The following is a 12983-nucleotide window of genomic DNA, read 5'->3' as shown; positions in this document are numbered from 1 at the left end:
AAGATTGCGACACCTACGGGAATTGCAAATAAGGAAAACGTTCTGCTGATTCGATTCCCTTTCTCTGCCGTCTGATGTGAAATTCTATTCGGCAAAAATTCTAAATGGAATTATTTGTATTTTTAATTTGGGAGTTTTAATCAGTAGTTTATGAACTCATTGCCTCATATTTCTCTTGAGCTATTGTGGTGCTGATGACATAATTCCCCCATGGAACTAATGTTTTGTTAAGTGGGTTGAGGGGGAAGGATTTAGAGTGACGTACATTAAGTTTTTTCTTGTTTGGTGTTTGAGTAATGTTTATGAAAGTCTTTTGCGACACACCTGTCTCCCCTTGGCTTCGGCACCACACCATATTATTAAAGACGAAGGAAATTAACAGTGCAAATGTTTAACAACACATTTTCTCAATCACATCTGGGACAACATGAATAGGGATTCATAAATACTTTATTACAAATTTTCACGTTATGTGCTTTATCACAACCCATTTCTTATTTTAAATGAATGTTTAATTCATTGTATAATTTATTTAAATTTACTTTTGTATACCTTTAGAGTGCAACCTTTAACACCATGCTTCAGTGTCACTTAACAGATCTCGCTACAACCACGCTCCCGTAACACAATGTATAGATAGAGCTCAGTTTCCACTGTGCTCTTATCCAAAACCCTTGTACAATCACCACCAAGTCACATGGCTTGGCCAATGAGAATCAAGAGATTGGAAATTCCACCTAAGTGCAAACTTGAAAGATGAATCACATTCATTAAAAATCACCAAATAATCAACCATAACATTTGTAGTATTCAGACTTTTCTCTTCTGCATTTGCTGTAGCAGAGGTCACAATGATTTTGAATGAGAAGTCATTGGCGCACTTTATTCACACTGGTGGTGGTAAACCAGTTGCTGCAGACAGTCTTTCTGTCACTTGCGCAGCAATACTCGGTGAATTGCTCTTTCAGTAGCTGTCGATAATTGTCACGGTTCCTGTAAAACAACCCATTGCTTTTTAAAAATGCCTGAATTTCATCCTGCGTGAGGCAATTATCGTCATCTGAAATTGCTTCAGAATCATCCTGCAAGAAAAGAGCAACTTGAGTACAGTATTCGACAATAACAGATCTCGTTAGATGGCTGTCACTTTTACCAGGAGGTCCACCAGACTCGAGTTGGCCTCCAACGGTCTGGAATTAAGGCTCAGGTTCTTGTCATGTGCTGCCCATGGTAGCTGTTGTGCAAAACCCTCCATCTTCACACCACATAAGAGGGAATTTAGATCTTTGGTTTGGCTGATGTGGGCTGGTCGCACACTGCGACTTTCAGCTGTGTGTCGCTATCAACATATTTCACATACTTGGGTAGGTCCACTGGCTCAAAACGCAGTAAACGGACAAATCTATTAGATTGCACTTACCCGTTTGTTTAAAGCATTTCCCTTTCTTTTCTTTTTCTTACTCTTGCATTGGGGCTTCTCCTCAGAGTGTGGCCAACAGTCAACACAGCTATCTGTTGCCTCCTCCTCTTTGTCTTCAGCACAGTCATGTTCAATGGACTGACCTTTGGAGAAAGGATGGGAATACAATGACCAAACATATTTAATATGAAGCCCCTTTTTGTGTTTCAAAATGTTTGAGCCGACATCTGACCTGCTTCATCGTGGTTGCAGAGTCCGTCAGAGCAAGCGATATCGGATCCTTCTCGTGAGCCACTCTCAATGCTTGAGGAGTAGCCACAATCACTCCCGGTGGAAAGGGGTAAAGGTTGAAATACACAAACTTTCCCCCCTCCTTTGCTTGTTAACGTGAGTTTCGGATGAATGACGGTTGTCTTGTGTGGATGTGGACCTCGTTTGTCTGGACAACTAAATGATGTGCATACTTCAGAAGACATGCTCTCCCCCTCATGGTTGCTTCCGCAGGCAGTACAACTACCGTATTCAGGCTCGAGAGACCCCTAAAACAGGACAAAAGCATGTAGGTAGGTAGATTTTATGTGAAAGTGCGGCTATGGCTTAAAAAAAAATCTGTTACTGATTACATCTTTTTTTCTTTTTTCTTTTAGTGTTTCTTAAAGCCAGAAAGTTGCCAATTAAAATGGCTTTAGTTTTGTGTCATGTCTGTGATCTGCTTTTTTTTTTTCCCCTACAAAATTAAACAACTGCATGAACGTCCTCCGAGACTAGTGATTCCATATTTTTTGCCAGGGGTTGTAATTTCCTATTTGTGGGGGGATTTGAAGAGGACTTTCCAAAGGAGATGCCCACACAATTGATAGATTTGGAACATTTTATCAAAGAAGCATGTGCCAATCAAAAAGGTGCCACGCTGATGCAACTGCTTTAAAAGGTGTGCATATTTATGCAACCAAGTTATACTGTATATTTTCCCCCTTACAATATCTTGCTCTTTTTTTCTATATCAAAAAAACTTGGCATTTTAGGATGTGTATAGACTTTGAAATGTACTTGTTCATAGAGAGTTATAAAAATAAAATAATTTGAAATTAGGCACTGAGACTTGCAGTGCAAACCCAATCAACTTACCTCATCATACTTTTCCGTAATGTCCCTTTCCTGATCCGAGACGTCAAAGCCACACCTGTTTTTGCGGCGATTTTTCCGCTTTTGCCTCTTTTTCTCCTGCTTAAGCTGTTTCGCTTGCTCCATCTCCGACAACTCCTTGACAAACTGCTCTAGCCGACTGATCCCCTGCATATTCTCCACCGCCGTCTAGGGACATAACGTTTCCTGTGTTAGGAATATCGTCACAGTACCATAGCGCCGTTTACCAAGCATCATGGAACACCCAACTCACTTACATAATGGCTGTCAAAGCAAGTACCTCAAAGCTTTTACGCAACTCATCAATGCCCACGTGGAGCAATATCTGCCATGTCTGCTCCTCTGCTCGGAATTTCTGCCAAATCTTATGCAGTCGCTCATAGAGATGAACGCCTAAAGATGTCAGGACTTCTTCCTGTGCAGTATCAAAGGTCTTGGTATGTCGCTTCCTATGATTAAAAAAAAACAAATGACACAAAATGGCTCACGTGACAGACTACGCACCGTTTTCGCGCTAAGTTAAGGTCACTTACTTGTAGCCTGCTGCAAACTCATGCTCTGCCCGGCTAAGGAGATGTGCGATATAGTCAGTCTCGCAGCACACCTGGATGTGGTGCTCAATAGGGCAGCAGCGCAGTCCCTCGTACAAGGCAGCGGAATAGTCTTTCTCCTCACTGCTGTCTATTTCCCCAACCAGAATGTTGTATGCCCTCATTATGTTTATCCGACAGTCAATGCACACCCTGAGAGAAAAAAAAACAAAAACAAACGTTTTTAAGCAACACTTGAAATATAGATTGTGGAATTTGGAAAATCAATGCGGTCAGTCAATCATTACCCAAGTTTTTGCATGTGTGCCTCCAGTGCTTCTAAAAGACACTCACTATCGACAAGTACCACCTCATCCCTGCACTCCTTAGACATCCGCTCCCACACATCCATCCAGAAGCTCCTGGAAGTGAACACAACACTGACTATTATTATAAAAAATAAAAATAAATGTAAAAAGAGACGCACAGTCCCTAGAGTGCAGACCAGTGACTGCAGATACGTGTGTGATTTACAGTGTGTGGTTTAAACGTATTGCAACACAGGGAATTTTATTGATTCATTAATTAAATAAAGACGCATAGATAAGAATGTCCTTACCCCAAAGGTCTGAGTTTGTTTGTCTCCAAGGAGTGCAACTGGCATCGGTTGCCCTTTTTACTTTTTGGAATGCCATCAATTACATCTTTCAACTTCGGCCTGTTATTAAAAAAAAAAAAAAAAAAAAAAAAAAAAAAAAGGCAAAGAAAGAAAGAAAAAATGTATTTACGCAACATCTGACACTAAACATGCTACGTGTTAGTATTGCAGTCACAATACTGTTGGGATATACTTGAGTAACAATACTTGCCTACTGAAAAAGGAGCTAAATACAACATTTAAGTTTGAAGCTGAAATAATAAAAATTAAACAGTTTATTTTTTAACATATCTACATATGAAGGCTGTGTGCTGATTATTTCTTACCCTTGGATGTAGAGGAGGCTATACAGCTTCTTTAAGTCTGCTAAATAAGCCTTGCCGACAGAGAGCATACCCGTAGGGTACAGTGTGAGCGGCCCCAAGGTCACGGTGCCCGGTTCCACTAAATGGGAAAACAGGCGCTCCACACTGCGTCTGCAGCCCAAGCATGGCAGCAGCTGAGATAATGTCCTGCACACATCACTGAACATCACCGACAAGGCCACTGTCAAGTCCTGTTGCTTCAACTTGGAGTGACTCTAAAAGCAAAGGGACCATATTCCAGTTCAAATTGAAGCAGGAAATCCATGTGATAAAAAGAGTCCGAATGTACCAACCTCTAGGAATTGTTTCCAATGGGAACTAGCAATTACTTGCTTGTCGATGTCCATGAAACAATCAGAAAATTCCATTACCATCTGTCAACAAGAAAAAAAAAAAAAAACTACTAACACTGTACCTTGCAAAAATATTAACTTATTAGAATTCAAGGTATAATAATGCTGAAGAATTGGACAAATATTTGTAACTGTCATCACTTCCAAAACGGGCCAATAAATGTTTGTCGGGAAATCTCTTTTTGAAATGTCTTTAATTTGTGGTAGAAAAGCAGACAATTTCCTATATTGCATAGCATCTGCATTAAAACTGTTAAGCCATTTTGTGCAATCACATATTTTTTTAGATGGTACTACTAAGAGGTTCCTGAGTAATACAACTTGAAAAGTATGTGTTTTGAGTTAAAAAAAAAAAAAAAAAAAAAAAACCTTAAAAAACAGTGTTAGTCACTGCCACATCCAATGTGGCCTACCGTCAAAGAGTCATCAATATACAGGGGAATCTGTCCAACAAGAAATTGGTATTTCTCTTCATTTTCCTTGCATACTGCTACCAGATGTGCCATGACTTTTCCCCACCTTCAAACACAGCTCACCTGCAGGTTTCACATGGGAGAGTTAATCAGTACATACATTGAATATTAACTCGGGATAAGGTAAATCTATATTGTAGGTCACGATGAGCAACATTAATTACCTTCCCGCTAATATTTGTGTTTTCTTATAGAAAATATCGGCCAATAACAACGGTAATGCTGCCAATGCTGTCACTTACGCCTGGCCTGACCTACATTTTACTGTTAAGCAGTTTAAGCGGTTGTTAGCTAACCTCGAGGGGATCTGGCCCAATCAAGTGTAGGTTATTAGAGTCTGTGTTGTGTGTGTTTTTCTTTACAATTAAGATCAATTATATCGCAAAGACTTGGGTGAATCTTTTGAGACCACGTCATGTTAACTCAGCTGGCTAGGAAACGCGGTGTAGCGACTAGTTGTTAACTTCGCTAGTGAAACATTCGCACGCGGGGGTAACAATCCAATCTTGTGGTAACTGTACATCGAGAATTGTAGTTGATGAACGAAAATGTTGCTATCACTTGCGTTGTTATTGTAGTTTGTACCCGGTGGAAGCGACGAAACCTGGCAACCCACTTGTTAGCCTCGCTGCTTAGCACCGTTAGCATGAGCAAGCTCGCTGATTAAAATTCAAAAGCGAGACAGGCAGAACTTTTCTCAGCGTCGCTTTTGAAAACATTGAGCGTAGTGTATGTTATTGGTTTGCGTTAATAAATTGGCATTGGACGATGGGCACTTAAAGTTTGAACTCACCCGCTTCTGCAAAGTTACTTATCAGCACAACAGTTGTGTAAGCACGGCTCGCTGCGTTCCCGTAGCTTTCGGAAGTTAGACTTTCCGGTTTCCTGTTGGGGAAGACAAGAGGAACGCCTCTTTAATCAACGTCGCCGGAATCTCGCAGCAGGTCAATTTTTACGATTGCTGCGAGACTTTTAGTACGTCTTCAACAATATTGCTGTCTTAATCTCAAAGTGTTAAAGACGGAGATAGAGTTTACCATAACTTCAATATCCATTGACACGTGACGCGACATTTAAGTGTGTCAACTATTTTGGAAAATGCAACCGCTTTCCACACGCACCGTTCATATTTGTTAAGTAGGCTACGTGAGTCCTTTGATTTGCATTGATGTGATCCTTCCAGGGCCGTGTAATTTCTTTGTCGTTTACAGTTGATGCGGCCTTCCAGAGTCATGTCATATTTTACGTTGACACTTGGTGTGGGTATTTGAATAAAAGCCCGTGTTTGCAATGTATCGTTAGTCTGAATGATTGCTTGTTAACTTTTCAGGTATGATAATTGGATGATTCAATCCAGGTTGAGCCCGTCTCCTATGTTTGCCACTTCTGGTACCAACTCTGTTTGAAGTACATTGCATTGCTAACGACCGGCACCGGTAGGAGTACGTTGATGAACTAAAATGTGCAGGCACCTAACTTAAAATAAATAAATAAAAAAACATAAACAAAAAATACCATCAGATACAATACCTGATGTGATTTGATAATTTGGCAAAACAGCAATATCTCAGCACACAAAGAGAGATTTCCTCATTTATTATTAACTTATATATTGTTTGGACTAGTAATGTGCATTGCTAACTTTGTCAACTAACAACAAATTCTATAGTAGCTAATGATAACTCGGAGAGAATACACATTTTTTCTCTATCAGTCAATTTTTGAATGTTTTTCTTTTTTCCTTCTTCTTTTTTTTACCCACTGTTTGTGTTAAATTAAAAACAACAATTAGAACCCATCCGATTTCTCTCCTGACTTTAGGCGAGAGTTGGAATTGCTTGCCAGTCAATCACAACGGACTTGACATCTGGAAAACCATTCTCACTTATATTCACATTGTCATAAATCAGGTGAGTTTTGCCGTCAGTGATACAATAAGAACAAACTCACATTTTTCTAAGGACATTTTATTAACACTTCCTTTAGAAAATACAGATTATAATCACTGTGTTATTACATCATGTCTTTATTAAAATTGACAGCTTTTACATTAAGAAACATTTAGAATCGTACCGCTATTCCAAAGAGGTAAAAAACATGTATTACGAAGCCATTTCCAAACATGTATAACAACAAAAAACAAACTGAAAATAAATTGCTACAACCAAGAGTGTCCACAAAGCAGTTGGTGAATATTGTAAAGATATTTGCAACCAAGAAAAACAGCATTTGATTCTTGTTTACAGCTTGAATAAGACACAGTGCTCCAGTCTCATCTTTTTTTTTGCGGCTGCCTGAATATGAATTCCATGATGATGGTACAAAGTGACAACCTGATATTGTTTTGGAAAAGAGTACAATCAAATCAATGAAGCCGATACATGACATAAAAAGCAGAGACAGCGCAACACTCCACAGGCAGAAAGGTAGATTAGCTAAGCGGCGAGACACTGGCTCCACTAAATTCTGACACATGTACAACACAGCAAATAGTGCCAGAGTTCCCATCAGGAGGTTAAAAACTGCTTTGAGCCAATCTCTGACATGGGATCTTGGCTGCATAATGTAACATCCTACCTGTACTCCTGCCATATAGATTGCAACATAACCTGTTATGGAGAATATGCCCTCCTTGTTAGCATGCAGGAAGTCCTTCACTCTGTCATTGTTGTGCAGGATGAAAGCTTTGAGGCCTGTTGTCTCCAGAGCAAACTGATAAACACAACTTATGACAAGAGCCAAGATCCACGAGTGTCTTGCTGGTACAACAACCAAAAGCATTTTGGTCACCACTCTGACAATGGCCAACGTGAAGAAAAAATTCCAGTGGACACCATATTCAGTCACGTGTTCTTGGTAGTTCCTCATTTTGACGAAAATGAGTCATGCTACACCGAGAGCAATCAGGGGCCACACAGACAGAAGCTGTTTGGCGATATATTTCATCTTGGATCCATAAACATTCTTGCCACGTGCTTCTGGGCACACCAGACCATTAGCAAAAATAAACGCTCCGACACCAAAATCCATAACGCCTGTTCCAAATGTTTCTGTTTTAGCGTAACGCCTGGGAAAGACTCTAAAATCTACAGCCAAGATACTGATAGCCGTTTGCACATTCACCATCACTCGAAAGATGGTCACAAAAGGAACCTGTTTGAAATGAACCGTCCTGCTCAAGAAGGTGCTGAGAGAGGTTTGCCGGTGGCGGTTACTATGGTAGATGTGACACAGGACACATAACAAAACTAAGGCAAAGCCCGAGACCACCTGGACGAGGTGGTCGCTCAGGGCGGTGCATGACAGGACCAGGGGAAGTACCAGCACTGAGAAATCGAGAAGCTGGTGAGAAATCCATGAGAATGGTAGCGGTAGATTCCCCTTAGCTTGATGGTAAAGGATCAGAATGAGAGCTCGGTTGAGGATGCACAGCGGCGTGAGAAATGAGCCCACAACCACTTCCTGTAAACTGGTCCCATTGAGATTGCTCACAAATGCTTCTTTCAGTTCCTTCTGAGACATGACCTGAAAAAAAATATACATGATTGACATTTTTTAAATTGATTTAAAAAAAAAAATCTATTGTTAAATATAAATGGAGACAGCGGACAACAACTGTGCGAACGAGAACTATTCATCATGGAAGTTTTAGGACATAGCGCACTAACACCAAGACATTTTAGGAAACTGTTCTTACTGTCGTAACATTTGTTGGAATATGGCAGACTGCCGGGTTTGATATTTTTTAATCGCTTGTTTTTATTTGTTTCTATGTCAGTCAATCTAGATGTCTTCACCTAAAATTTTTAATGAAGTTTTCTTTTTTTTTTCCATTGCAAAAACGTGATGTAAATCATTACATTTGAAAATAAATACAAAAATATTTTTACTTGTTAAAGGTTATTCCCATTATCGTTAGCTTGTACTTATATGACGTTGTGCACAAGCATATGCAGAACAATGTGCTGGCATCGTTGCTCTTTTTCATTTTATTAGGACAGGTGTTTATGGGAGAGGAGAGAATTTCTTTGTACAGCCTGACAGACAGCGTATATTCTCCCACACACAGTAACAGCACATTTCCGCCCTAGCAAATTCCCAATAATGAAGTTTTAAAATAGTTATTCCTTGCATGTAAACCTACTCAATGACAAGGGTGTCAATGGCCACCCCATCTCCATCCCGGATTTTGTGCAGAAAATGTCTCAGTTTTTATTTAAAAAAATAAAAAATAAAATAAGATCAGATTTCAACGTTGATTCGGTGACTGTTAGAAAAATAAAGCTCAATGTAATTTCAATAACGGCTTCCTGTCTGGGTGGGATACTTAAAAAAAAAACCAAAAAAACAAACAAAAAAAAAACCTCAAACCTCTTTCCCTTTTATACCTTTGTAAATTGTTTCATTTCATTTGCTTATACTTTTCATCGCAGTATCATTTCCAATTGTTCTTGTTATATGTTGTTCATTGTGGAGACGTCTACGTTTTCTGTTCCAAGTTGAATGTGCTTTAAGAGACAATCGTGTGCTTGCTCTACCAGACAATTTCATGCAACACCGCTATTTGAAACTTGAGAAAGTCTCTTTTGAACGTCCTCTTATGCGTGGGAAAAAACGTTCACTTTTTATCACAAGTATTGTATAAATCATAATTAATTGAATTCAAAGCTGATGCGGCTAATAAGTGTTTCATTTGTCTACTTACCACAGGTCGATGTGCAATGCGAATGCCAAAAATAACACACACAAAAACATTTTGCTGCAAGGTTGAGTTTACAAAGCCGTGACATCACAAGCCAAGCCTCCTCCTAGTTTCCTCTTGTATGTCGCATTCAATGAAACTCGGATTTTTGACTAGCACGTTTCATGTATATATTTTTTTTAATCATACATCAATTTTCAGTGAACATCATTCACGGGCAGTGTTTGCAGTGTGTCATCATGACAAGCGAAGACTTTAACAGTTGTTATTTTTTTTGCATTTATTTTTATATCCCTAAGTGTTTATACCTGGGCAGTCGAGTGGTTAGCACGTCCGCTTCCCAGTTCTGAGGTCTCCGGTTCGAGTCCAGGCTCGGACCTTCCTGGGTGGAGTTTGCATGTTCTCCCCGTGCCCGCGTGGGTCTTCTCCGGCGATAGGCGCCAGCAGCCCCCGCGACCCTTGTGAGGAATAAGCGGTCAAGAAAATGGATGGATGGATGTTTATACCTGACTGCCGACCAGTCCAAGGTACCACCTGTCAAAATTTAGCGGAAACAGGCACCTGCTCACCTGCGACCGCTACAAGGACAAGCAGTACTGTTCGGATATACATATAAAACGGTTAATTTAAATATAACATGTTAAAAGTTAAAATATTTTCAAAGATTTAAACTAACTTAGCATTTACTAAAGCGCTGTACATAGGTGCTAGGTAGTAGGCAGGTAATAATGAGTAATAAATAATTAATACAACAGCATTATTGTTAGTTGTAATACTTACTTCTCCGACTCCATCACCTACGGCATAAGCAACTACTTACTACATTTTCTAAATTTCTGAAAGTACATTTTACATCAGCGCAACTTACTGGCATCGATCCGTAAAACAATTTCTTCACCAGCATTTTATTGTAATTCCACAGAGATGCAAAACATATATAACAGTGCTGTTTGTGAACATGTACAACAGCAGGACACACACAGAAAAGAAATCACCGCAATCAAGTGTGTTAACTAAGGTGTTGGTCAGCCCTGTCAAGACATTTGAAAGCAAGAAATATAACAACTGATTCCTGCTGATGGCTTGAACAAGGCACAATCCTTCCATTTCATCTCTCTTTTTGTGGGAGCCTGAATATGAATTCCATGACGATGGTACAAATTGACAGCCTGATGTTATTTTGGCAAACAGTACAATCAAGTCAACTAAACCAATACAAGATACAAAAAGGAGCGATTGAGCAACACTCCACAAACAGAAAGGTACATTAGCTAAGCGACGAGACACTGGCTCCACTAAAGTCTGACAGATGCATAAAGCAGCAAACATAGTGAGAGTTCCCATCAGGAGTTTGAAAACTGTTTTGAGCCAATCTCTGACATGAAATCTTGGCTGCATGATGTAATATCCTACTTGGACTCCTGCCATATAGATGGCAACATAACTTGCTATAGAGAATATGCCTTCCTTGTTAGCATGCAGGAAGTCCTTTGTTCTGTCATTGTTGTGCAGGATGAAAGCTTTGAGTCCTGTTGTCTCCAGGGCAAACTGATAAACGCAACTTAAAATAAGGGCCAAGATCCACGTGTGTTTTGCGGGTACAATAACCAAAAGGGTGGATGTCAGAACCCTGACGAAGGCCAGCGTGAAGAAAAAATTCCAGTGGACACCATATTCAGTCACATGTTCTTGGTAGTCGCTCATTTTGACAAAGACAAGCCGTGCTGTCCCGAGAACAACCAGGGGCCACACAGACAGGAGCTGTTTGCAGATATGTTTCACCTTGGACCCGTAAATATTCTTACCACGTGCCTCTGGACACACCAGACCATTTGCAAAGATGAACGTTCCGACACCAAAATCCATCACGCCTGTTCCGTATGTTTCTGTTTTAGCAAACCGCCTGGGAAAGACTCTAAAATCTACAGCCAGGATACTGATAGCTGTTTGCACATTCACCATCACTCGAAAGATGGTCACAAAAGGAACCTGCTTGAAATGAACAGTCCTGTTGAGGAACACGCCGAGTGATGTTTGCCGGTTACCGCGACAGATGCGACAAAGCAAACAAAACAAAACAAAGGTAACGCTCAAGACCACCTGGAGAAGATGGTCGCTCAGGACAGTACATGACAGGACGAGGGGAAGAACCAGCACAGAGAAATCGAGAAGCAGGTGAGAAATCCTTGGAAATGGCAGAGGGAGACGCCCCCTAACTTGTTGGTAGAGGATCAAGATGAGGGCTCGCTTGAGGATGCATAGCGGCGTGATCAGTGAGCCCATGACCACTTCCTGTAGACTGGTCCCATTGAGATTACTAACAAATGCTTCTTTCAGCTCCTTCTGAGACATGGCCTGCAAACAATGAAATAATAATTGACAACATGAAACAAAACTGGTAGTGTTTATTAAAAAAAAAAAAAATCTTTCAAAGTTTTTCCTGTTCTTATTGTCAATAATTTTGCGTAAATTCAGTAAAATATTCCGCATTTGATTGGTGTTGTTCCTCGTTTTAAACCCAGTTTTAAAGTGAAGGCGAAAAGAGAAAACCTTCTTCTGAATAATGCCATTATCATGTACATTACCTATAAGAGTGCAAAATCGATTAAAATGGTAAATGGGAGAGATTATATTTGAAGTCATTTTATCACCCAGCCCTGTGTGTACTTTCACTTTCGCTATTAGGAACACTATCGCGTCTGAAACCAATAATGTTCCATAATAAAACTACTCTGCGTCATTAGCTCACTATTTTCTCATCATCGTTATTACTACTTCCGGTACTCTACTTACCATGAATCTTGTCCAAAGACAGGCTCACAAAAACAGTCGTATGTCAGGACAAGTTGATTGGGTCTGGATCCAAGCAGCAAGAAAGTTTGCAACGCAGGACCTGATTTCCCAAACACACGGAAGTGGCGCTGCAGTGCAGCAGCAATTCAACGGAAGCTCCACTTGGACAAACTATAGGAATAATCTCGAGTTGGAACCACTTGACCAAACGCGGCGTTGGGGAAAATAACGGGTTGTTTTTACCGCAATAACTAGCAAACCGTCTTGATTACATAAAATAAATAAATAAATAAATATACTAGCTAATGATAACAACTTGAAAGCTAAATAAATGAGGCAAATGATTAAACATAAGCATAACAAAAAGAGCAATAATAATTGTAAGCACAGAGTAATGGAAGCTTGGTGAGAATGAGAATGCAATTACAAAGATAACTAATTGATCTTGTGAGAATTTAAATAGAACAGTCTGACAATGATGAACTATATTGCAGTCGGCGTTGTGAAGTATATTTATTTGAAGAAAACAATCGGTCATATATA

The 12983-nt window shown here is 39.9% G+C and overlaps 2 protein-coding genes and 1 pseudogene across 3 annotated transcripts; all 3 read right to left on the bottom strand.

The window, feature by feature from the left end:
- Nucleotides 1-432: 432 nt before the first annotated feature.
- ggnbp2 (gametogenetin binding protein 2) lies at nt 433-6010 on the bottom strand. The gene is made up of 14 exons (XM_077504931.1): nt 5983-6010; nt 5739-5830; nt 4886-5008; nt 4413-4493; nt 4081-4334; nt 3716-3814; nt 3405-3518; nt 3100-3309; nt 2847-3015; nt 2549-2734; nt 1653-1959; nt 1421-1563; nt 1154-1339; nt 433-1082 (listed from the first exon to the last, which is right to left on the bottom strand). The coding sequence occupies exons 3-14, from the start codon at nt 4976-4978 to the stop codon at nt 870-872; spliced, it is 2055 nt and encodes a 684-aa protein (XP_077361057.1). The 5' UTR covers nt 4979-5008; nt 5739-5830; nt 5983-6010; the 3' UTR covers nt 433-869.
- Nucleotides 6011-6902: 892 nt separating this feature from the next.
- On the bottom strand, nt 6903-11871 carry LOC144006204 (glucosaminyl-phosphatidylinositol-acyltransferase PIGW-like; annotated as a pseudogene). The gene is made up of 3 exons (XR_013279762.1): nt 11748-11871; nt 9956-10105; nt 6903-8470 (listed from the first exon to the last, which is right to left on the bottom strand). The product of XR_013279762.1 is annotated as a glucosaminyl-phosphatidylinositol-acyltransferase PIGW-like (transcript).
- Nucleotides 10537-12588, bottom strand: LOC144006203 (glucosaminyl-phosphatidylinositol-acyltransferase PIGW-like). The gene is made up of 2 exons (XM_077504932.1): nt 12441-12588; nt 10537-12002 (listed from the first exon to the last, which is right to left on the bottom strand). Exons 1-2 carry the CDS (start codon nt 12441-12443, stop codon nt 10542-10544), a joined length of 1464 nt encoding a protein of 487 aa, XP_077361058.1. The 5' UTR covers nt 12444-12588; the 3' UTR covers nt 10537-10541.
- Nucleotides 12589-12983: the final 395 nt, after the last annotated feature.

The sequence above is a fragment of the Festucalex cinctus genome, chromosome 18 (assembly GCF_051991245.1).
Source record: "Festucalex cinctus isolate MCC-2025b chromosome 18, RoL_Fcin_1.0, whole genome shotgun sequence".
Lineage (NCBI taxonomy): Eukaryota > Metazoa > Chordata > Actinopteri > Syngnathiformes > Syngnathidae > Festucalex > Festucalex cinctus.
The sequence above is the reverse complement of the archived record's forward strand: the minus strand, read 5'-3'. Positions and strand labels throughout refer to the sequence as shown.